Source organism: Platichthys flesus, chromosome 15, assembly GCF_949316205.1.
Source record: "Platichthys flesus chromosome 15, fPlaFle2.1, whole genome shotgun sequence".
Taxonomy (NCBI): domain Eukaryota; kingdom Metazoa; phylum Chordata; class Actinopteri; order Pleuronectiformes; family Pleuronectidae; genus Platichthys; species Platichthys flesus.
Window position 1 is genome coordinate 803,777 of NC_084959.1, and position 24,569 is coordinate 828,345.

General features: G+C 46.0%; 6 protein-coding genes across 6 annotated transcripts; 4 read left to right on the forward strand and 2 right to left on the reverse strand.

Moving 5' to 3' along the window:
• Positions 1-2,457: 2,457 nt before the first annotated feature.
• LOC133969764 (alpha-1A adrenergic receptor-like) lies at positions 2,458-8,388 on the forward strand. The gene is made up of 5 exons (XM_062406453.1): positions 2,458-2,775; positions 3,258-3,509; positions 3,839-4,211; positions 6,808-6,929; positions 7,481-8,388. The coding sequence occupies exons 1-5, from the start codon at positions 2,458-2,460 to the stop codon at positions 7,775-7,777; spliced, it is 1,362 nt and encodes a 453-aa protein (XP_062262437.1). The 3' UTR covers positions 7,778-8,388.
• A 752-nt stretch (positions 8,389-9,140) lies between these two features.
• Positions 9,141-10,149, forward strand: LOC133970206 (histone H2A-like). Its single transcript, XM_062407085.1, has one exon. It carries the CDS (start codon positions 9,158-9,160, stop codon positions 9,542-9,544), a length of 387 nt encoding a protein of 128 aa, XP_062263069.1. The 5' UTR covers positions 9,141-9,157; the 3' UTR covers positions 9,545-10,149.
• Positions 10,150-11,147: 998 nt separating this feature from the next.
• On the reverse strand, positions 11,148-18,106 carry LOC133969677 (histone H2AX-like). Its single transcript, XM_062406306.1, has 2 exons — positions 17,703-18,106; positions 11,148-12,179 (listed from the first exon to the last, which is right to left on the reverse strand). Exons 1-2 carry the CDS (start codon positions 18,083-18,085, stop codon positions 11,783-11,785), a joined length of 780 nt encoding a protein of 259 aa, XP_062262290.1. The 5' UTR covers positions 18,086-18,106; the 3' UTR covers positions 11,148-11,782.
• On the reverse strand, positions 14,105-14,727 carry LOC133969676 (histone H3). Its single transcript, XM_062406305.1, has one exon. It carries the CDS (start codon positions 14,680-14,682, stop codon positions 14,272-14,274), a length of 411 nt encoding a protein of 136 aa, XP_062262289.1. The 5' UTR covers positions 14,683-14,727; the 3' UTR covers positions 14,105-14,271.
• A 980-nt stretch (positions 18,107-19,086) lies between the features above and the next one.
• LOC133970124 (E3 ubiquitin-protein ligase RNF26-like) lies at positions 19,087-21,878 on the forward strand. The gene is made up of 2 exons (XM_062406959.1): positions 19,087-19,216; positions 20,297-21,878. Exons 1-2 carry the CDS (start codon positions 19,193-19,195, stop codon positions 21,566-21,568), a joined length of 1,296 nt encoding a protein of 431 aa, XP_062262943.1. The 5' UTR covers positions 19,087-19,192; the 3' UTR covers positions 21,569-21,878.
• A 1,383-nt stretch (positions 21,879-23,261) lies between these two features.
• On the forward strand, positions 23,262-24,327 carry ins (preproinsulin). Its single transcript, XM_062406406.1, has 3 exons — positions 23,262-23,320; positions 23,720-23,915; positions 24,022-24,327. Exons 2-3 carry the CDS (start codon positions 23,732-23,734, stop codon positions 24,183-24,185), a joined length of 348 nt encoding a protein of 115 aa, XP_062262390.1. The 5' UTR covers positions 23,262-23,320; positions 23,720-23,731; the 3' UTR covers positions 24,186-24,327.
• The last annotated feature ends 242 nt before the right edge of the window (positions 24,328-24,569 follow it).

A 24,569-nucleotide genomic window follows, 5' to 3' on the forward strand; every position in this document is an offset into this window, starting at 1 on the left:
TGGAAAATCAGGAGCTTCAGAGAGACACTGATCATCTTAATATACAGTCACTGAGTCTTTATATATATGACTGTATCATGTGAAACCAGCGTCTCATTATTTCTGACTTCACGTGATGGTCTGAAACCAGTGGACTGTTCACTTTGACCATCTGATCAACCGACAGCCTGTTCTAACACTACAGGTTAAACTCTTTACACGAACATTCATGATTTGAATTTAATGATTTTGACTGAGTGTTAACAGTGAAAATAAGATTTAAATATCTGAACTGTTCGGTGTGGCAGTAGAAATATGAAGAATCTGAAGAATCTGAAGGTCAGAGTGTTAAATGACCTGCGATGCATCGGGCCTCTCTGATTGGTGGAAGCGCTCAACAAAGACATCTCATTTCATGACTTGTTTCACTTTTCAGCTGCGAAGACAAACTTCATCTAAGTAACTTATCAAGCTTAAGGATGTGAGTTCTTCAAGATCATAGAGCGAGACACAAATCAGCTGCTGAGAAAACATTGGACAAGGAATCGTTAGTCGTTTCCTCCTGTTTGTCTCACACAGCAGTGTGTGTCTGTCTGTGTGTGTGTGTCTGAGACCAGCATATACAAACAGATCTTCTTTAACCTGAAAGCTGATGTGTTGATCAGAGTCAATAAATCCTTAATCCATAAATACAGACTTTATATTTCTTACATTAAACCCTTGTGTCCGATCATGTTTATTGATTCTACTTTTGAGATTCTTTCCATCTCGTGTGCTCAGAATCTCACCGACAAGATTCAAGCTCAAATAAAAACCATCAGCAGGTTCCATGACTCAAGTGTTTTGAGTTAAATGTTAAAATGTGTAGTTGAACATTCATTTAATTCAACTTTGATTATTTGCACCAAAGATCTGTTTATTAATCTTTTCTGGCAGAGCTGATCCTCCATACAAACAGACAGTAAACATTTTATTAATGAATGTTTTTATTTATACGTTGTTTGTGCTTCGCTGACCTTTGACCTTCACTTTGTTTTTGTTGTTTCGATGCAGACAAACGATCAGAGAGCATCTGCAGTGGTAGCAACTCCCACAATGCACTGCGGGAGGAGGCAGGTCAGAGTGGAGTGTTCGAATCCTGATGTTGAACAGCAGCTCATTCACAGCTAACACACACACACACACACACACACACACACACACACACACACACACACACACACACACACACACACACACACACACACACACACACACACACACACACACACACACACACACACACACACAGTAACGACCCTCTGTGTAAAGCAGGGGCCCGGCAGCACACCATTGGCCCCGGGGCCCATCAGGAGGGGGATGCACATGCATGTGTGTGTTGATGTGTGCGACCGGACCCAGAGACGTTGGGAAGACGGGTCCTGGGAAGCAGCAGAGACTCTGCTCATCACATGTATTTGTCTTTTGGATTAAAGGATAATTGAGATGTTTGAGTCTAAAAATATGAATCTGTCGTCAGCTTCTGCTGCGTCTGTAACTCTCGTTTCACTGAGACAACACACACACACACACACACACACACACACAAACACACACACACACACAAACACACACACACACACACACACACACACACACACTCTCTGTTGTGAAAAGCTATTGGTATTTATTGTGGATTTGATAAATAAACCAGATGATATGGATCTTTGATGAAATCTTTATGTGAGAGTAAACACAGATGAGTGACAGGAGCTTGCTCACTGTGAAGTAACTGGGGGTGGACCCCCTCCCCCCACAGTATCTGTGTTGTTATTGGCTCGTACTCTGTCCACACAACAACACAATGGCACAAGGTTATAATTGTCCTGTCATCTATCTATATAAATATCTATATAAAAATAGATGAGACAGTCACAGTCTATCTCTCTATCTCTATCTCTCTATCTATATATCTATCTATCTATCTCTCTCTCTATCTCCATCTCTCCATCTATCTATCTATCTATCTATCTATCTATCTATCTATCTATCTATCTATCTATCTATCTATCTATCTATCTATCTATCTATCTATCTATCTCTCTCTCTCTCTCTCTCCATCTCTCTGTCCATCTTCTATCCATCTATGACGCACTCATGTGTTTTTCAGACTGAACTTTCCCACATTGGACACTTGGACCATAAAAGGACACGGTTGTCTGACCGGCTCCTCACTCACACTTGACCCGAGGAGGAGCTCTGTTTGCCGGCTGCGGATCGTGTGTGAGTCCGGAGCCTCGGACCTCTCCCGGACCTCCACCTGCTGCTGACCCGAGCCGGACAGGAGCGCTGTTCTCCGGCCGAGCAGAAGGACCTCCCCGCGGACAGGACGCGGTTCTTCACACGTGCAGACGTCTTCGTTTATTTAATTTTTTGTGTTTTTTTATGGAAAGTGTCAGATTTTAAATGTTTCGAGGTCCAGCTGGTTAAACAGTCACCATGAGTCTGTGGACTAACGACTCCTCCGCGGAGCTCCCCCCCGGGACGCTGCCCCCTCTGCCGGACTCCAACCTCACCTCGAACCGCAGCGACGGCTCCGAGCCCCGCGCCGCCCCGCTGGACCTGGGCCGGGCGGTGCCGGTGGGCATGGTGCTGGCCTCCTTCATCCTGTTCGCCATCGTCGGGAACGTGCTCGTGATCCTGTCGGTGGTTTGTAACCGACACCTGCGGATCCCCACAAACTACTTCATCATCAACCTGGCCATCGCGGACCTGCTGCTGGGGACCACCGTGCTGCCGGTGTCCGCCACCCTGGAGGTCAGGGGTGTGGGGGGTTTGATGAAGACTATGGTGATGTTGTCAGAAATGTTTATTTTTATGTTTTATATTCGACAGATTCAGTTTGTTAAGAATCAAGAGAAAACAGCTCATCAGTTGTTTATTATAGGATCAATAACTAACACACCTTTAGCTGATATATGATTAATCAATAATTAAAACAAGGAGAGGAAACAGAGCTAGAAAGAAGAAAGGACATGGACTGACCTTTAATGAACCAGGACTCAGGGTCCCGACAGGTCAGGGGCCACCAGAGGGGGGGGGGGGGGGGGGGGTTGGTCCTTACTTGCTGTCAGACGTTCATGTGTGAACAAATTAGCTTTTGTCAGGAAGTGGAGCAGGGATGTATCGTAGAAACAGGAAGTGTCTGGGTTAGGGTTAGGGTTAGGTCTCAGCTGAAGAAGCTCCTGATCGCTGGTCGGCTGAGCAGGAAGTGACGCGGGTACTTCCTGTCTCCACAGGTTTTAGATTCCTGGGTGTTTGGTCGGATCTTCTGTGACATCTGGGCGGCGGTGGACGTCCTGTGCTGCACGGCGTCCATCATGTCCCTGTGCGCCATCTCCATCGATCGTTACATCGGTGTTCGATACCCGCTGCAGTACCCAATGATCGTCACAGAGAGGCGGGCGCTGCTCGCCATGCTGGGCGTGTGGATCCTCTCCATCGTCATCTCCATCGGGCCGTTGCTGGGCTGGAAGCAGCCGCCGTCACAGGTACGAGACTCAACATGACTGATGCGTGGTTAAAGGTTCCTATGTTCTAACCACACGCCCCCGGTGTAAAGTCTGAAGATAACCACGTCTCCGTCTGCAGCTTTATCTTCCTCTGAGAACTGAAAGAATAAATAAAGTGTCTGTTGAAGGTGGAATCATCATGAGACTGTTCTTCAGAGCCTCCTGAGTCCCTGAAGCTATGAGACGTTAACAAGCAGCATGACGAGTCCGTGTCACACACATGATGAACAGAGTCAGTTGAGATCAGGAGCCGTGTCACATGTGATCAGATCCCGTGAACTAAACTCGACAAACCTTCCTCTCCACAGGACGACTCGAAGTGTCAGATCACCGAGGAGCCGTTCTACGCCCTCTTCTCCTCGCTCGGCTCCTTCTACATCCCCCTGGCTGTCATCCTCGCCATGTACTGCCGCGTCTACATCGTGGCCAAGCGCACCACCAAGAACCTGGAGGCCGGCGTGATGAAGGAGCGTCAGGAGGACTCCAACGAGCTCACGCTGAGGATCCACTGCAGGAACCAGCAGAACCACGAGCTCTGTCCCGGGGCCTCGGCCGGACGCAGCACGCTGTCCGTCAAACTGCTCAAGTTCTCCAGAGAGAAGAAAGCAGCCAAGACGCTGGGCGTGGTGGTCGGCATGTTCATCCTCTGCTGGCTGCCCTTCTTCCTCGTCCTGCCCCTCGGTACGTCTTCACCTCCGTCACACCTGGTCCTACCATTCACTGTCTAGTTCTGTCAAAGCTCATTTTAACTGCAGAGAAATAAGAATCAAAACTAAGATAAAACACCTAAACTCACAAAAACAATAATTCAACACTCGTCTTATTGTGAAAGTTTGACTCAGACGCAGAATGGGGGGGGGGGCAGGGAAAGGAGACGCAATGATGATGTCATGAAAACCACAGGAAGTTGTGAATGTAGTTTATTACCTGAGGTTTAAACATGACCTCATGATTTCTTCAGGAGTTGAACATGAAGATATCATAACCTGGATGACTGACAATCTTCAAACAAATCAATCACATCGTTGTCATCACCACCATCTTTAGGCTCCGCCTCTGCCGTGTCAAAACAAAGGAAGGTTTAAACTCTGTCTGGATCGTCTGGATCCACTGATCACAGGTCTGTTTCTCTGCAGGATCAAAAGATCTGCTCGCTCACGGTCGAGTTTAGAGCCGTTTATTCTCTCTTGTTGAAACAGCTGTGGTCCAAAGGTCACGTGCAGACGGGGATTGTGGGTAACGCTTCATCTGGACGGCGTCTGCGAAGCCGTATCAGGGTCTTACACTAAGATAAATGTTATTATGGCTCCTGCTAAATGGTGAGAGCTGATCTCAGACCAGATTTGATACTCCAGGAATTTTCCAGAAACCTTTGGAGCCGAGGAACTCTGCTCCAGTGTTAGATTTTTGTTAGACTTCAGAGGTGTTAGATTTTTCTGATGAGCAGGAAACATCAACTTCTGCTCTGCACAAAACAAACTCAAATTAGAATCATCTCCCTGTTATCGTCCTGACTCATATGAGGTGACCTTTGACCCTGACCTCTAGTCAGTTGATCTTTGGGTCCGAAGTCCCTCACCTCTCACTATATAGTGTATTCTGTATTTTGTGTTGTCTGAATGTTTCGCAAGTTTATTCATACCCTATATACAGGACTAATTGTATCCCACAATGCATCAGGAGTAATGTACAACAAAGTAATGTATACCATCATTCATGGACGAGAGGAGAGAGGAGAGCACGTCTGAGTCTCTCTGAGGAATCTGGTGCCTCCTGTTCTAAAGTATCAGAAACATCCTGAGAACAAAGAGACCAGCTTCTGTTTGAGGGAACAACAAGTCTGTGAGAGGCGGCTGTACAATACGTACAACGGTATTAATACAAAGTGTGAAACAAACTTTTAAAATGTATTATGACAAGAGCTGGACACAGATTGGATCTCATTGGTTATTAACATCGTGAGAATAATGACACGCAGGTTGAAACTAGTTTGTGTTCCGGTGAAGAACATGAACGAATCACAACCGAGTAGAAGCTCACCTCCTCCTTTATTGAGTCTGCGGCTGCAAACCAGTCGCAGAAATCAACGCAGACGTTGAATGAAAAGTGAAAATGAAAAGGAGTCTGTACTTTCTGCTGATTTAGTGAGGACGCAGTGCAGATCATGACTCAGCAGAAAGCAAACGCTGCATCACTCGATATTAATAAATAAAAGTAATGAGCGGAGCCACGACCCAGGTGACTTCATATTCCCTGTCCGGGGGCTCACTGAAGATTACAGGAGAGATAACAGAGTCTGAAGGGTTCATCCTCTGGAGAACAGGAAACAGATCAGAGCCTGAGATGATTCATCATCACATATCATGATCCTCTGCTTCCTGAGCCTGAAGAGCTGCAGCTCGAACAAATCCACAAAACATGTTTCACAGTTTCCTGCTGAATACTGGAGATAAACTCTGGTTGTTAATAACTTCAGAGTGTTTGTAACTGATCTCAGTTCAGCTTCACTCTTCAGCTGCAGCTGGTTGTGTCTGTGACTCTCAGTCAGTTGTTCTCTCAGGAGATGGAACCCACTCAGCAGAGTCACAGACGCTCAGGGAGAGAAGGAGGAAACGTTCTCTTGTTCACACTCACACTTCAGACTCAACCGGCTGCAGGTGTCACTCGTTCTTCTCCTGATGGACAGACGTCAGGTTTCACTGTGAAGTTCTTCATATATAGTCAGAGACAGCAGCCTGGGAACAGGATGACCTTACAAGTCCATATGCAGGGAAACATAATCCTCCTACTCAGCAGCCTGTGTTATCTCAAGAGCATCAAAAACCTGATCCATCAAATCCTCTGAGATCCTCAGACACACGGCAGATCACCTGCTCGTCTGCAGGTCAGAGGGCGAGGAGAGAACCAGGGAGCCGACAGGATGAGAGCAACCTGACGAAAAGCAGGAGAGAGGAAGAAAAACTCCAGGTCGGGTCTCAGAGCCTCCTCTTGAGGTTTTCATCATATAACGAAAGATTTAACGTTTTTTAATCATGGAGGCCGCCTGACTTGTCACGCTGCGGCCATGTTGGAAATACACTCGTAGTGGCCGTCTACAGGCCATGAGCCATGAGCTACACATAGGCTACAAGTCACAAGGTACAAACCACAATCTACTGTGTGTTTGCTTACCTGTGTGTTTGTTTACCTGTGTGTTTGTTTGCCTGTGTGTTTGCTTACCCGTGTGTTTGCTTACCTGTGTGTTTGCTTACCTGTGTGTTATTGTGTGTGTCTGCAGGCTCGTTCAACAGCAGCCTGCGTCCTTCTGAAACCTTCTTTAAAGTTATTTTCTGGTTGGGATACTTCAACAGCTGTTTGAACCCGATCATCTACCCCTGCTACAGCCGTGAGTTCAAACAGGTACTGTTACTACTCTATTATTACTACTACTACTACTCAAAGTACTCATACTACTGACGGAGCGTCTAAGGTACATGGATCATGATCTTGCTGGCTGCTGACCACAGATGCAGCAGGACTGATTGACATATATTATTGAAGTTATCCTTCAAGATGTCTACCCTCATCAATGCTGCTGAAACTTTAATCTGATGATGTCTCCTTCACTGGACATCTGTTGACTTGTGTCCGTCCTGGGAGACGGGTCCTCACATGTGTCTCTGAGGTTTCTGTGTATTTGTACCTGTTAAAGGTTTTTAGTAGTTTGTCCTGACTCTGGTTGAGGGTGAAGGACAGAGGATGTCTCACCATGTTAAAGCTCTATGAGACAAACTGTGATCTGTGAATATGAGCTATACAAATAGATTTGATAGATTGATTGATTGATTGATAAGGTAGGAGCTTGACTAGTTGGAGGTCTGGAGGTCCGGAGCCTGTATCTCAGGCTTGTCAGTGGTTTCAGCAGCGACCGTGGTCTCTAACTTGTGTTGCGACTCGTGTTGCGTCCTCAGGCCTTCATCCGGATCCTTCGCTGCCGCTGGAAGAGGAAGCGTCAGGGCTGGCAGGCGTACTACAACTACCGCAGCAACCAGGGCTCCAACACCTCGTCCTTCCTGAACGGCAGCCAGCAGACGCTGTCCTCCGTCAGCCCCAGTCCTCGCTGCGTCGCCTCCAGGCTCCGCCCACCGCGCTGGCCCTCCTCCCCCGGCCGGGACCGCCTCCCCGGGTCGGCGGGGGGAGGACGGGCCGGCCCTGTGTCCCCGCTTGCTAAGGATGCTGGGAGGGCAGGGCAGAGGATCAAACTGTGACCGAGCAGGAAGGTGGAGACTGACCCACCTGCTCCCTCAGGATCAAGTCACTGCTGACGTCATCAGGTGCGAGGACTGTTCCCGCCTCTGGATGACACGCCTGACAGAGGGGGCGGAGCTTCTCTCCCTGTCACCACTTCCTGCAGGTTTCTGATGAGTTCAGTGATCCGTCCTCTGCTCCTCATGAAGCTTCCAACCTGCACTGAGCTGCCAACAGTAGAATAACACTACAATACAAAGAAATGTTATCAAAACAACTTTGATGAGAATTTAACAATAAATCATCAGCATGTTCAAATTGAAATCTGAGAGACGATATTCAAAAAAAAATTACATTAGAAAAACTAGCTGAGTGAATATAGTACAACAATAAACCTCATCAAATTCAAGATAAATGATCTTAAAATGACTGTGAACATATTGGATTAATTTACTTCTTGCTTTATTTTCTGTCTTAATTATTAAACCCATCCTAAAATGTGTTGCCAAAATTCAAAAGAATTAAAACGATTATTGAAAAACTTTCAACAGGTCTTCTTTCCTCTGGCTATTGTTTTTGTATTTGTTCAAAGTGTTTAAATGCTTATTTAAATGTTTAGTGATCATTATTATTATTATTACTAAAGCTACAGGCCAGTCTTTTTAATTTAGCTGTTGAAAGTAAGAACTGTTGTATTAACTGTGTTGAAAGTTATTCCATGTTTCATATTATTATAAAAATAAAATAAAACAATACAAATTATTGTGTGATTATTTATTGTTATGTGTAGTTTGCGTTTTGATAGTGACTCTTATTGTGAAAGTCTCCTAAGGGATTGTAACAGGACTCATATTGTGTATTGTCACAGCAGCACCTGCTGGACGTTGGAGGCATTGCAGAAAATCAGTTTCACATAAATATGATTATCTCTATATCCCATAATTTGTGCTAAGCTAGGCTATCAATTTCCTCTTTACTCCAGTCTTTGTGCTAAGCTAGGCTATCAGTTTCCGTTTGACTCCAGTCTTTTTGCTAAGCTAGGCTAACAGTTTCCCCTTGACTCCGTCTTTGTGCTAAGCTAGGCTAACAGTTTCCTCTTGACTCCAGTCTTCGTGCTAAGCTAGGCTAACAGTGTTAGCTAGCCTCTTGAAATGATTCTGTCTGTGTTTATGTATTTAAATCATCCGCCAAAAAGAGGGCTGCTGGTAGACGTGATGAATGACGTCACTCCTGAGGCGACTGGGACAGGGCGGGGCCCGGGGGAGGGTTATCTTCTCTGATTGGAGGATTTGACTCACGCTGCTTGTGGCCAATGAGCGAACAGCTGCAGTTGTATAAATACTCGAGTCGCATTCTTGACGTCATTCCTTTCTACTCAGTAAATCTACAGAAGCTTGAAAATGTCTGGACGAGGAAAGACCGGCGGTAAAGCTCGTGCTAAGGCCAAGACCCGCTCCTCCCGGGCCGGGCTCCAGTTCCCGGTGGGCCGCGTCCACAGGCTGCTCCGCAAGGGAAACTATGCGCACCGGGTGGGAGCCGGAGCTCCGGTGTACCTGGCCGCTGTGCTCGAGTACCTGACCGCTGAGATCCTGGAGCTGGCCGGGAACGCAGCCCGCGACAACAAGAAGAGCCGCATCATCCCCCGCCACCTGCAGCTCGCGGTCCGCAACGACGAGGAGCTCAACAAGCTGCTGGGGGGAGTCACCATCGCTCAGGGCGGAGTGCTGCCCAACATCCAGGCGGTGCTGCTGCCCAAGAAGACCGAGAAGGCCGCCGGCAAGAAGTGAGCAGCGCCCCGGTCCTCACCACCACACAACGGCTCTTTTAAGAGCCACTCACCCTCCCTGAAGAGCTTATTGTCCCCGTTAGAAACACCAGTTTACCGCTGCAGCACAAAGTCAATATCCTAGATCGTCCAGTGATCAGCAGGTCATTCACACTCAGTCACTTCAATAAACAATAACATCGTTAATTCAAAGACCAAGATGGAGAATGCTGGAAGTTCAATCTTCAACCAGGTGGTAGTGATGTTCAGCTGATGGGACCTCTGTAAAACTCCCAGTTTAGAACCAGAGGAGAACATGTCTGCCCCAGTAGATGACATGTTAGGGACCAGCTCACCCTCACCCACGTCACACATTGTAACACGAATCCATGAATAGTAGATGTTGGTAAATGAGCGTAGACGCATAGTAAAGTAATCACTTAAGTAATAAAGAAGTAAATCTTAATCCAGGATTTATGAACCTAAATTCTGACAAATTAATGATAATTACTTTGATGTTTCCAGTACGAGATTTCACATCAAACCATTCAAATACTCTAGGAGATGTGTTGAGGTCATTTTGTTTTTACTGTTTAATAGCCATAATCGCTTTTAAATAAAACAAGGTTACTCGAGATATTTTCCGCCTTTAAGTAAAAAAAGTTTGACCATGTTTAATTTATAAGAATATGTAAAGCAAAGATCACCAGACAACAGTAAAAGTCTAAATATGATGAAAAGGTCAAATGAACATTTTCATCATGAAAACTAACATAACAAACTAAGCCTAACTCTTATTATACAAATGAACGCTTCTTAAAATAAGGGAATTTGAAAATATGTATATTAAACCTAAGCCCTGAGGTGTTCAACTTGAAAAACAGGTTTATACATACTGTATAAAAAACTCTCCTAAATTCTCCAACTTATTCTTCCATCATTGAGTTTATTCATTGAATAGATTCTATCTACCCGTCTGCAGGTGTTTATTTCATATTAGTTATGACAGTGGAGTTTGTAGTCAAGTGAATGGAGCTGTTTGGAAGAGTCCAGGAGCTGGAGCTGATCCTGGTTCAGTTCGTCTCAGCTGCGGACGTACTAGAGGACCGAATGAGCGAACATGAGTGGGCGTGGTCTAAAGCAGAAATCTTTGTAGGAAATGAAATTGTTTTTTCACTTTACAAATGTCTTTAAATTATTAATGAAAAGCAGAACTTTGATCTTTTACAAAAGACTATAATTGTCATGTTTATTGGCTTTGTGTCGTTTTGAAGAACGAATCACCGAATCGCTTCTTCGGTCCTCTATTACGTCCGCAGCTGAGACGAACTGAACCAGGGAGCTACAGGTCCAACTGAGTCATAATCTATAAGCAGACGCAGTTATAAACTGCAGACGTGTAGATAAAATCTATTAAATGAAGAAACTCAATGAGTTTTGTTAGGTAGGTTTCATGATGAATATGTTCATTTGACATTTTCATCATATTTCGACTGTAACTGTCGTCTTGTGCTCTTTGCTATACATATTCTCTGACAAATATCATATTGTTACAAATATTTTACTTTTAAAGCGTATTATAATCTGTATTAAGTCATTCTGGCTTTTAACACAATAACACATCTTCCAGGGTTTGACGTGAAATTTAATACACGGAACATCACAGTAATTATCATATTAATTTGTTTCAAATTATAATCTTGGATTACGATTTTCTTCTTTATTACTTAAGGTCACAAGTCCACACTCATTTACCTGCATCAGCTCTTCATGGCTGTGTTGTTACAATGTGTGACGTGGGTGAGGGTGATATACTGGGAAGTGTGGGAGACATCTTCAGACTGGTTCAACTTCTGATTCCAGGTCCACACACCTCTTTACCAATGTCTGTAACTGAAGGGACAAGTTCCTCACGTGAGCTGGTCCCTAACATCTCATCTACTAAGATATGTTCTCCTCTGGTTCTAAACTGGGAGTTTTACAGATGTTCATAAGGTCAGAGGTCCCATCAGCTGAATGTCACTACCACCTGGTTGAAGATTGAACTTCCATCATTCTCCATCTTGGTCTTTGAATTAACGATGTTATTGTTTATTGAAGTGACTGAGTGTGAATGACCTGCTGATCACTGGACGATCTTGGATATTGACTTTGTGCTGCAGCGGTAAACTGGTGTTTCGAACGGGGACAATAAGCTCTTCAGGGAGGGTGAGTGGCTCTAAAAAGAGCCGTTGTGTGGTGGTGAGGACCGGGGCGCTGCTCACTTCTTGCCGGCGGCCTTCTCGGTCTTCTTGGGCAGCAGCACCGCCTGGATGTTGGGCAGCACTCCGCCCTGAGCGATGGTGACTCCCCCCAGCAGCTTGTTGAGCTCCTCGTCGTTGCGGACCGCGAGCTGCAGGTGGCGGGGGATGATGCGGCTCTTCTTGTTGTCGCGGGCTGCGTTCCCGGCCAGCTCCAGGATCTCAGCGGTCAGGTACTCGAGCACAGCGGCCAGGTACACCGGAGCTCCGGCTCCCACCCGGTGCGCATAGTTCCCCTTGCGGAGCAGCCTGTGGACGCGGCCCACCGGGAACTGGAGCCCGGCCCGGGAGGAGCGGGTCTTGGCCTTAGCACGAGCTTTACCGCCGGTCTTTCCTCGTCCAGACATTTTCAAGCTTCTGTAGATTACTGAGTAGAAAGGAATGACGTCAAGAGTGCGACTGGAGTATTTATACAACTGCAGCTGCTCTCTCATTGGCCACAAGCAGCGTGAGTCAAATTCTCCAATCAGAGAGCATTTCCTCTTTACGCTCAAACTTCAGAGTAAAGCTCGGTTTTACCGGAAGTTATAGTGACTTTTTTCAACGATATTCATTACAGAATAAGAGGGTGAAATCAAAATCACTGAATATTGGATCATTTCAGTTCATAATACAGAATATATTCATAATGACAGTGATGATAATAACACATACTGTTTTTTAGTTTTTATTGGCGTTTGTAAAAGTATCTTTTAGGGATGATATTTAAGATCTTCTATGTAAAGTTTGATTCACAGTAAATATTAAAGTCTTCATGAAGAATTGAAAATAAGATAATTTGTTTAAACTGGTGAGAATGGATTAGAAAATATTTGTATTTAATCGTAACCCTCAGTTCAGGTTCAGCTCGAGCTATACTGTTTCAAATCAGGTTACATTTTTTAGAAAACATGTCCAGCTCAAGATCATTCTTTTCTCTGAGTAATTTATAATAAAACTTTCATTTCAACCTTGTAAACCAGTCAGTGTGATATTTTGTCTCCAGATGCTTTCTACCCTTTGCTTTTTCAAAAACAGATTTTTTAGAACAATAACAACAAAGCTCAACATGTCCAACAAAGTCCATTTTGTGAGTCTCTCTTCAGTGCGAGTGGCTGTAATGAGCTGGTTTTCATCTTCTCAAACTGCAGCGTGGTTTCTATCTGTTCATGTTGAGATCTGCACTCTGTTTTCAGAGCAGCAGAAACGTTAATCTCAAAGAGGAAGTCATTGTCATTTGTCGGGTGTGTAAACTGATTTCATCCTCAACCGTCCATGCTCATTCTGTACTCACTAAAATAACTTCTTCCAAAAAATTAAACATTGTGCTGATCCCCCCCCCCCCCCCACGTACGTGAGTGACGTGTCCTTCCATGTCGAGGCGTCGAAGTTTGTGTCGAGTAATCAAGGACGATTTTTGTGTAGTGTATCAAGGCGTGTGTTGATGCCACTTGTAGTGATGATCAAAGCCTCTTGAGTTGTACATTTTTTAATAAAAATGTATAAAATATCCATATTTTACGTGTTACATGTTGTCCCAAGTAACATACACATGTTCACATCACAACGCTCTGCCCAATTTGGTTCCACTTTCCCGTTTGACCCCTCCATTGTATCATAAAGACAGACAGCATAATAATAAGTTCATAATTTATGTATTGACGTCACAAACATCATTCATTCAATTATTCAATTCAAAGCCATGGTGTCATTATCACTCTGCCGGCCATTTATTGTCCACTTGATGGCGCAGTAGAGCCATGAAGCCGTGTCTCTATCTCTTTATTTCAGAACCCTCACCAGGTCATAACTCCATCAGGTGTCATAACAGAGATTTCCATGTTAAAACAAACAGATTTCTCCCTTACTGTAAATCCAACAGCCACGTGTCTCTTCTTCTGAGTTCTGGTGGATCTTGCAGGTTTTACTGGATGATCGAGACATCATGAAAGCTGCTGGTGTCTGTTCTCTAACCCTATGTATTAGATTGTGGAGACCTTGACTGTTTCAGTCAGTCTGGAGCCGTGCAGTGGTGAGACGAGCTCGGATGTGAGAAACTAGACGAGCGTCTTCATGAGGAACATTTTGATCACGAGACGCTTCAGCTTCTCTGGTTCAGACTCAGAACGATTGAGCGTCAAACTTCTTTAACCCGAGACACTGTTCATAGCTTTTATTAACTGTCACTCTGCTGCTGTGTATTTCAATGAAGTTAAACTGACCTTAACATTCCTCAGGAGATAGAAATTATATATGTAAATAGAGATCCCCCCCCCCCCCCGAGGTTATGACTCAGTGTTAGTTCCCTGTCTTGTTCTCCTGATGCTGAACCACATGTCTGCTCCTCATGGGATGAACCCTAATCAGTCTCACTACAATACGGATCTTATTAAAAGGAGTAATTTGCTGCTTCACTGCGGGTGGGTGGCTCTTAAAAGAGCCGTTGTGTGGTGAGCGGAGTGCGGGCAGATTATGCTCTCTCCCCGCGGATGCGCCGGGCCAGCTGGATGTCTTTGGGCATGATGGTGACCCTCTTGGCGTGGATGGCGCACAGGTTGGTGTCCTCGAACAGGCCGACCAGGTAAGCCTCGCTGGCCTCCTGCAGAGCCATGACGGCGGAGCTCTGGAAGCGCAGGTCGGTCTTGAAGTCCTGAGCGATCTCCCGGACCAGGCGCTGGAAGGGCAGCTTGCGGATCAGCAGCTCGGTGGACTTCTGGTAGCGGCGGATCTCTCTGAGAGCCACGGTACCGGGCCGGTAACGGTGAGGCTTCTTCACACCGCCGGTGGCCGGGGCGCTCTTCCGGGCGGCCTTGGTGGCCAGCTGCTTCCTGGGAGCCTTCCCTCCGGTGGACTTACGGGCGGTCTGCTTGGTTCGAGCCATTTTCCTCTTCAGTCGGTTTGTGCCGATGCAGCGGAGAGAGGCGCTCTTTATACAAGCTGCCGCACCCAGCTCTGCGCTGATTGGTCCTGGCCTTTGGAAGCGCGCGCTTTATCTGATCAACAATTGGACAAAAGGAATTTGAAAGTTCAAAGTAAACCAATCATCCACGTTGGCGGGTTTTGGCCTCAACGATGACATTATACCAATCACGTGTTCAAAGATTCAGAAACTGTTGAAATGTTCCTTCTGTAGATTTTAGAGCCAAGCCAGTAACAGTACCAGTGCACAGTACAAGTACACAAAATCAATACACAGAGTAAATACACAGACTAAACAAGCAGTATCTATAACAAGATTAAATACACATTATCAATACACAGTATAAGTAACGAGAGTAAATACAGAGTATCAATAATAAGAGTAAATACACACTTTCAATACACAGAGTAATTACACAGTATCCATACACAGTATTAAAACAGAGTATAAATATACGGTATCAATAACCAGAGTAAATACACAGTATTAAGACACAGCGTAAATACACAGCATCAATATATAGAGTAAATACACAGTATAAAATCACGGTATCGATACACAGTATCAATAACCAGAGTAAGATTCAAGATTTTTATTATCAAATGCACAACAATAACATGAAGCAGTCGCTGGCAGTGAAATGCTTGAGTCACAGGCTCTCTTCTAACAATGTTCAAGTAATTACAACCTAAAAAATAAAATAGCAATAGTATAAAAATAGAATAAAATAGAATATCAAATAAATAGAAAATAAAGTATATATATATAAATATATATATAAACAGCTGAAGAGAAAATAAAACAACAATAGTGCAAATTGTGCAAACATGCAAATATGTCACGGTGCTGGTTTGGTGGAGTTATTGCAGTTCAGAGGAGTTTAAAAGTCTTATGTCCTGGGGGATGAAACTGTCTCTGAGCCTGGTGGTGCGGCCCAGATGCTGCGGTACCGTCGGCCAGATGGCAGCAGGCAGAACAGTTTATGGCTGGATGAAAGGGGTCTTTAATAATCCGGCTGCTCTTCTTCCTGCACCGCTGGGTGTAGAGGTCCTCTAAGGATGGTAGCTCTGTCCTGGTGATGTGCTGGGCAGACTTCACCACCCTCTGTAAAGCCTCACGGTTCAGGGCGGTGCAGCTGCCGTACCAGGCGGTGATGCAGCCAGTCAGGATGCTCTCTGTGGTGCATCTGTATCCTGGAGTCCATGTGGAGCTTCCGCAGCCTGCGGAGGAAGAAGAGCCGCTGTCTGGCCGTCTTCCTGATGGAGTCTGTGTGATGGGTCCAGGTCAGGTCATCAGTGATGTGGACTCCGAGGAACCTGAAGCTGCTGACTCGCTCCACCGTGGCCCCGTTGATGGAGGGGGGGGGGGGGCGTGTTCTTCTCCTCGTCTCTTCCTGTAGTCCAGGATCAGCTCCTTCGTTTTGCTGACGTTGAGATGGAGGTTGTTGTCCTGGCACCAAGATGGCAGGGCTCGGACCTCCTCTCTGTAGGCCTTCTCCTCGTGGCCGGTGATCAGGCCTATGACAGTGGTGTCATCAGCAGACTGGACGATGGTGTTGGAGCTGTGGGGGGGCCACGCTGTCATGTGTGAACAGGGAGTACAGATGAGGACTGAGCACGCAGCCCTGGGGGGCACCGGTGTTTACTGGACAAATTCCCATCACAGATTTGATTTATTTACATCTCATCCTGTCGATATTTAGGACTTTTAAATCATCGACAGGATGAGATGTAAACTTGTTTGTATGGAGTTTTTAACTCGTACTTCCTTTTCCTCCGGCTCACTTTGCCGATCCAAAATACATTTATAAATACTTGTACCAATCTTTATTATAAGCCCAGTTCCACAGATCAAACCTCCATTTATATCTTTCCTTTGCGTATCTTCTCTAGTTGTTCCCCAAATGAAGTCACTGTGATATAATTTAGCTTTTCTTGTTCTGTATGTGAAAGAAAGATGATTGATGATAAAATGTCAAACAAACAAGGCAAGTGTCTTCATCTTTTAATTCTGGTTTTGTATCAAATTGATTTGTTTCCCATTGTTGTAATTCTTATATCACGTATTCTGTGGTTTCCCAATTTCTTTCATAGCAGTCACACTTATGTTAATAAATAAAATGGTAATTTTTACTTGCTTTCAAACCAGACTCCCTCTGTTGTAGTTCAGTTTTGCACCAGAAGCTTCTTCATACAACCGAGATGTTCGATCACGATTAATTTGTCTAGATGTTGAAGCGATTGTTAAAACACTGGTATTATATGAACTGTTGATTAGACATCTAATTTAATTAAACCTATGGATGCTGGTTGAAACCCAGAAGTATATGTATATATATATAGATAAATGAAGAGTTTTCCCCCATTCTAAATTCTCCCAGTCTTTAAATGGTCTGGAAACAGTTCTCCCACATGTTCCGTTTTCCTCTCATTTATTTTCTTCGTCACACATTAAGTTTTCTTCTTTCATCAGAGTATCTTGTCGGCAGATGTTTTGACACATTACTGATGACTTTGGAGTTTTAGGGCTGAGATTCAACATGATTGGAAGAATTCAGTTCTGATGGTATTACCTCATCCTCTATCGCCTCTCCAGTGAATTTATAAAATCTGTTTTAATGAATTTAAATGTTATGGATTGTTTTTACCGCTTCCGTTCTCATCTGCGGACGTAATAGAAGACTGTAGGCGAGAGTATGTTTGAGCGCGTCATGAGGCTTTCATTTTTTATTCTTATTTAGAAACATTACATCTATTGATTTCCTGTGGACTCACTTTGTCAATTTAAGGTTTTATTTAGGACTGAGCTTAATTAACAGGCCCGCTGTTTAGTTTCTCGGTTTTAACTGGACGATCTAGGATCTTGATTTAGTGCTGCTGCGGTAAACTGGTGTTTCTAACAGGGACAATGAGCTCTTCAGGGAGGGTGAGTGGCTCTTAAAAGAGCCGTTGTGTGGTGGTGAGGACCGGGGCGCTGCTCACTTCTTGCCGGCGGCCTTCTCGGTCTTCTTGGGCAGCAGCACCGCCTGGATGTTGGGCAGCACTCCGCCCTGAGCGATGGTGACTCCCCCCAGCAGCTTGTTGAGCTCCTCGTCGTTGCGTACGGCGAGCTGCAGGTGGCGGGGGATGATGCGGCTCTTCTTGTTGTCGCGGGCTGCGTTCCCGGCCAGCTCCAGAATCTCAGCGGTCAGGTACTCGAGCACAGCGGCCAGGTACACCGGAGCTCCGGCTCCCACCCGGTGCGCATAGTTCCCCTTGCGGAGCAGCCTGTGGACGCGGCCCACCGGGAACTGGAGCCCGGCCCGGGAGGAGCGGGTCTTGGCCTTAGCACGAGCTTTACCGCCGGTCTTTCCTCGTCCAGACATTTTCAAGCTTCTGTAGATTTACTGAGTAGAAAGGAATGACGTCCAGAGTGCGACTGGAGTATTTATACAACTGCAGCTGCTCGCTGATTGGCCACAAGCAGCGTGAGTCAAATCCTCCAATCAGAGAGCGTTTCCGTTTTGCCCACAGACGTCAAAGTAAAACGCGATTATACCGGAAGTGATATTGATATTTTTAACGATATTCATTAAAGAGAGTGAAATCAAATAATCACAGAGTATTCAGTTCATAATACGGATTTTTGTCTTTATTAAAAATAAATAAATACTCCCGGGAATGTGTCAGGTAAAAAACAACACTTTCATAGTATAACTCCAGATTCTATGAGTAAAGTCCAGTTTGAAGGCTCACACTTCTTCCTGTCTAGTACAGGAAGTAGTCTGAGCCTCACTGGGTTCGTCCAGTACCACAAACACACACTCCCATAAGAACACAAACACACACACAGTCAGGCTCTGTCACAACGATGATAGAATAGAGAGCACAAGAACAATCTCAGGACAACAATCAGTATATTTGACTCCTTTCCCGGCGAAGCACCAGACGTCGTGGAGACAAACACTCTCTGTTGATATACATTATGATAATAATAATATTAATGACAGTGGGGGTCACCATGAACCAGAATGAAGGGAAATAACTGTGTAACCTCTCACGGATGTTTTTATAATAACATTTAATATGAGGAACTTACGAGTGTGATAATAATAATACTGCATTTCATTATACTTTTCATTTTCTTGTGTGGAAATCAAAGTGCGGCTGATGTGACTGGCTTTCACAAACATCAGGGAATTTAGAGGAGACCTTTAAATGAACAGAAACACACGGTGCCGGTGGAGATACGTAAAATACAGCGTAAATAATATGAAGGTTAAATTTCACCGCGAAAATAAGATTATACAAATATTTTTTGTGACAAATCAGATTGAATCATTCGCTGTGAGTCCCACTCCGGAGCAGGAGGTGGCGCTGGTGCACTGGAGACTCAGTAATCAACACCGGTCAGGAAACCAGAAGGAAGACGGAAGAGAAGCTAAATAAACTCAAAGCGTCGCGTCAGTTTCTCCTGAAGCTTCAGAGATGCGATGTTTCTGCGTCACGTCGCCGCGGTGAGTGACACCACCCGCGGGTTCGGCCCCGGTTCTGATCCACCTCCTGTTGTGCGTGCGGAGGAAACAGCTCCGATCTGATGTTAGCAACAAGCTAATGCATCTTCACATGAAGGGGACTCGCCCCGAGCCTCGTGAAGCGGATCGTTTAAAAAGAGGAACGCTGAGTTAGATTCATCCTCCAGGTCACTGACAACTCAACACCTGAATCCCACTGATCCCAGTTCCAGGTTCAGGTTCCCCTGGTTCCTCTGACGGGTTCTCGGCCTCTATCACAGAACCGAGGTTCCTCATCTAAGCTTCTGAAACGGGGTTCTGGACATGTCCATGTTTCTGAACCTAAAGCAGGGACAGAGGAGGTCAGTCAGAGGCCGAGCTGAGAGGAAGCTCACATGACGTAGTACAGAGTATTACATGTATATACACATGTAATACTCTGTAGTACACCAGTTCAATATTCGTGATATTAGTATAAACATCTGGCAGCAGCAGTGTCATGGGACCAGGTTCCGCTGGACAGGTTGGTTCTTCATCAGAAGCTGACCTCTGACCTCTCTACGGCCTACAGGCCACTTCCTGCACTGGACTCTGAGTCTCACCAACCTGTAGAAGGTTTTAGAAATGTCCCAGTGGCTCAGTGACTGGAGACAGGAGCAGGTTCTAGATCGTGTTCGATTCTCTGGTTCAGTCCCTGAAGCTTCAGAGCATCGTGTCAGATGTGATCATATTGTGTTATTATATTAACTGAGAGGACTGTGACTGATGGATCCCATCCTCTCTTCAGCTAGTGTTCACCTTTGGGCTCTGGGAGGCGCTATAGAGTCTGTCCAAAAAGTGTCATGGACGCCACAGACCGGCTCTTCCCCTCTGTCTGATTTGAATACTCTCTGTTGTCGCTGGTTTGTTGTTGAGACAGACGTCTTTTCACTTGAGTGAACAACAGAGTTCCATCTTATTCCAATGTGTGATATACAAATGTTTCAATGTAACATGAACTTTGCAGAAACTGTCATTTGTTTCATATGAGTCAGATGTGAATCAGTTCAAATATCATTAACTCCCCCCCCCCCCCCCCCGCAGGCGGCGCTGGACGAGGTGAACGTGGTGTTGACCGGAGTCTGGAGATGCGTGGACGTCTGCTGCCTCCTGCTCATCGCCACGTTGGGCCGGCTGCTTCACTTCCTGTCCGGCGTCTGCGTTTCGCTCCGCGGCAGCATGGTCGGCCGGAGCGGCTCCACTCTGGTTGAATACTGGAACTTTGCTCTTTTCTCCTTCCTCACCGCCACCGAGGCCGTCTCCTGCGCCGCCCACGGAGCCCTGCACGCCATGGAGGACTGGCTGCAGATGCTGGGAGGAGTGTTGGAGAGTTTCAAGATGGTGGGACACCTCTTTTGTCACATGGCGTGGCGCATGAAGGACATGCTGCAGCGAGGGTTCACGTTGGCGTGCTGCATCCTGCGACAGACCTGCGAGGGCGTCCTCATTGCCCTCAGCCTCATCCTTTACTTTGTCAACACGGTGGTCAACGTCATGCTCATCAGCACGCAGAACTGCCTGTCTGTGCTGGCCGGCGTCTGGGAGGCGGTGGCCGGCCCCGTCCACAAGGTGGTGGACCTGGCGCTGACCCTGCTGACCTTCCTGTACAGCTGTCTGGTGGGCGCCTCCGTGCTGCTGTGGACGCCGTGCCAGCTGCTGCTGGACTTCCTCGAGGCGCTGGGCCGTGTCTTCGTCACGGTCTTCGTGGTCGACTCTCACGGGCTGCTCGCCACAGTTGCCATTATCTCACTGACTTTGCTGGTGTTGAACCCCAGACTTCCTGTGCTCGCTGGTCAGCTGAGCCTCCGCTTGGTCAACGCTCTGCCGGGAGTTCATGGCGTCCAGGCGGCCATGTGCCGGCTGTACGCAGCGATGGTGGAGCCCGCTCGGGCCCAGCGCGCCGCCCGCACCGGGACAGCAGAGGACCGGACTCGAACCAGGCTCTTGAACACAGACGCAGGTGGTTTAACCTCACAGGACCGAGCGCCTCGAGGAAACGCCCTGAGTCAGCCGGACGCGGCGCCGCACCTCGCTCGGCAGGACGGCGAGCCGGCGTGCGGCGGCAGGACGAGGACGTCTCAGTCGAACTCAGCTGCGGAGGACGGGGAGCTGCTGCACCTGCTGAACGAGCAGGAGGAGAGGAAGAAGTGTGTCATCTGCCACGACTTCAACAAGACGGTGCTGCTGCTGCCCTGCCGACACCTCTGCCTCTGCCGCCACTGCGCCGACATCCTGACAGAGCGCCGCCCCGTGCCGCAGCGCTGCTGCCCGCTCTGCCGGCAGAGCATCACACAGACGCTAGACGTCTTCCTCTGACGCGTCGCCCTGAACAGGAAACTGCAGCCGCGGAGAGAACAGCAGATTCATGTTCATTCTCCTGAACGTCCTGTTTTTAGTGAGTTTCTTTTCTCCTTGAAGGTGAATTTGAAACTTGAATTTGTAAATTCTGGATTCATGAAACTGTGACCGACTGTTTTGAGATTTCAGAAACAGTAGAATTCATGTTCAGTGACGCTTCAACGATCATCTGTGAAACGACTGTTTATCTTCAGCTGTGAGAAACCAGAACGTGAAGTGTTAAAGTTCACATCAGTCATTCAATCACAAATAAAGTTTTCTCAGTGGAGATCTGCTCAGAGAGTTCTTCCTCATTAGCAGACGAACCTTTTTCTTTTAGCAGCAGATGAACAACTTTATTATTTGAGCCACTGAATCTGGATTTCATTTGTCTTTCTTCACTTGATGTGAAACATTCTAGTATTTGATTTTGTTCTTATTCCTATAATCTACTAAATGCTCTCCAGGTGAGTTCTAAGCACAAGATGGAAGGAACAATTAATAAATGAACCAAAAAGAAAGAAGTCAAAATGCTGCTTTTCATTTGTGAAGATTGTCTCTGTGTGTGTCTGTGTGTGTGTGTGTGTATGTGTGTGTGTCAGACTGTGTGAGACGTTCTCAGAAATACTTTTTCCGTCATGAAGACTTTTCCTGGTGACGGTTTTCACGGCTTGTTAGGTTTCTGTTCGGTGACAACAACCTGCGACAAGAGCTCAGTCAGCAAAGCTATGACACCCATTAACCCTGTGTGAGTCTGTGAGTGTGTGTCTGTGAGTGTGAGTCTGTGTGAGCTTAAAAAAAAACGCATGGAAAATCTCAGTGAAATGTTTTTATCAGTTCTAATTCCAAACGTCACACGGCCTCTTCAATTCAAACGAGCTCCATCAAACTCACAAACATCAGTTCTACAAACATGTCTGCTGTTTCTTTATGAGCCGAATGATTCTCTGAGAAATCAGTGGAAATGTTTAAAATCATTTTGTCTCAATGACAAAGACATAAATCCTGATCTGTTCGTGATGCAGTTTAACAAAGGTCAGTTCAGCTGCTGGAAGTCAAACGAACCAGGACGGGGACAAACGACCTGAAGATTATATACGTGTTCATAAACTAGATTAAAGTCACAAGAAGTAATTAAACCACATTTATTGATTTAGACTCTGATCTTCTCCTGAGCGCAGAGACATTAAACTCGTCTGATGCTTCAACTTGGACAGGTGTTGTAAACTAGCATTTATGCTGATACTCTGTAAACAATGCATCTGGTTCGTCCAATGACAGTCATGTCCATGTCCAAATAAAATAAAAATCAAACTTCTCTAAAGTTTCTCAAAGACGTCATAGATTCACTGTTTATCCTGATTTGACATTTTACTCTTATGACATTATTCACACTTTCAGCTCCTCTGAGTTTCTCCCTCAGGAAAAGAGCTGATCTCAGCACAGCAGCCGCTGATCATCAGGTCGGATCATTAACTCTGTTGGTTCTACTAAGTGTTGAAGTCGCTCAATCAGAAGGAAACAGTCACTTATTCAGCTAATGATCTGTGACACACACACACACACACACACAGACACACACACACACACACACAGACCTGGGCGTGTCCAGGTGGAGGTGATGGACTATAAAAGCAGAGGAGACCTTCAAGTCTTCCTCACATCTTCCTGATCTCAGCTTCCCTCCTCCTCCTCCTCTTCATCACAGACTCACCTCCTCCAGCTCAACAGGTAAAGTCTCCTCATCCTCTCTCATCTTTACCTCCTCTCCGGCTCTTCCACTTCTGTTTCTCCTACAGTTTATCTTCTTCTCCATCACCTCCTCTTCCTTCAGCTGAGCTGCATGGTCTCATTCTTTTCCTCCATTATATCTGTACTTCTATTTACACCTCTATCTTCTCCTCTTCTCCTCCACCGTTCTTTTGTGTTCCTTGTTCTTTCCCTACGTTTCATCCTTTGCTTCTCCTCGTCTTCAGTTATTTTCAGATCCATCATCTCTTAAGGTAAAAGATTTAAAACATCTTCACTAGTGTATTCATGTCAAAACTGAAAGCTGATTTAGTTAGAAAAATAATGTGTTTTTTTCCCAAGCTTTCATTTTGAAATGAAAGATCAAAGTGTGTGTTTCAGCTTTCCTCCAAGATGGCGGCGCTGTGGCTCCAGTCGGTCTCTCTGCTCGTCCTGATGCTCGTGTCCTGGTCGGGCTCCCAGGCCGTGGTCCCCCCCCAGCACCTCTGTGGCGCTCACCTGGTCGACGCCCTCTACCTGGTCTGTGGCGAGAGAGGCTTCTTCTACACCCCCAAGAGAGACGTGGACTCTCTGCTGGGTGAGAACACCACAGCTTTAAACACAGAACCTTGAACTGAACCAGAACCTCCTCAGCAGTCTCTTGGATTCGCTCTCATGAGGTTAAACAAACTCGTGTCTCTCAGGTTTCCTTCCCCCGAAGTCGGGCGGAGCAGCAGCGGGCGGCGACAACGAGGTGGCCGAGTTCGCCTTCAAGGACCAGATGGAGATGATGGTGAAGCGAGGCATCGTGGAGCAGTGCTGCCACAAGCCCTGCAACATCTTCGACCTGCAGAACTACTGCAACTGAACCCCGTTAGCCCCCCCCACCCATCGCCCCCGGCCCGTGGCAGCAGAGGAGCGGCACTGCTGTTGTGTCTCTCTCAGATGAAACGCTGAGAAATGGATGAAATTATTTTTCCTAGAAAATAAAGTTTTGTGAATTCAGAAAATATCTGCATCTGTCGTTATTAATGATGATTATTTTTTATTACATCATTTGTTGTCATAGGTTCAATTAATTAACTAACTTCACTATTTTTAAAGTCTTGGTTACTATGGTTACTAAGACAAAACAAGTACGACAGTGATCAAAGTGGGAGGAGCTACTGGTGTCTGAGGTAAAGACGTCAATCATTAATATAAATCTGCTTTCAAACTCCGAACTTCAGTTCATTGCAAATCTTCACAAACC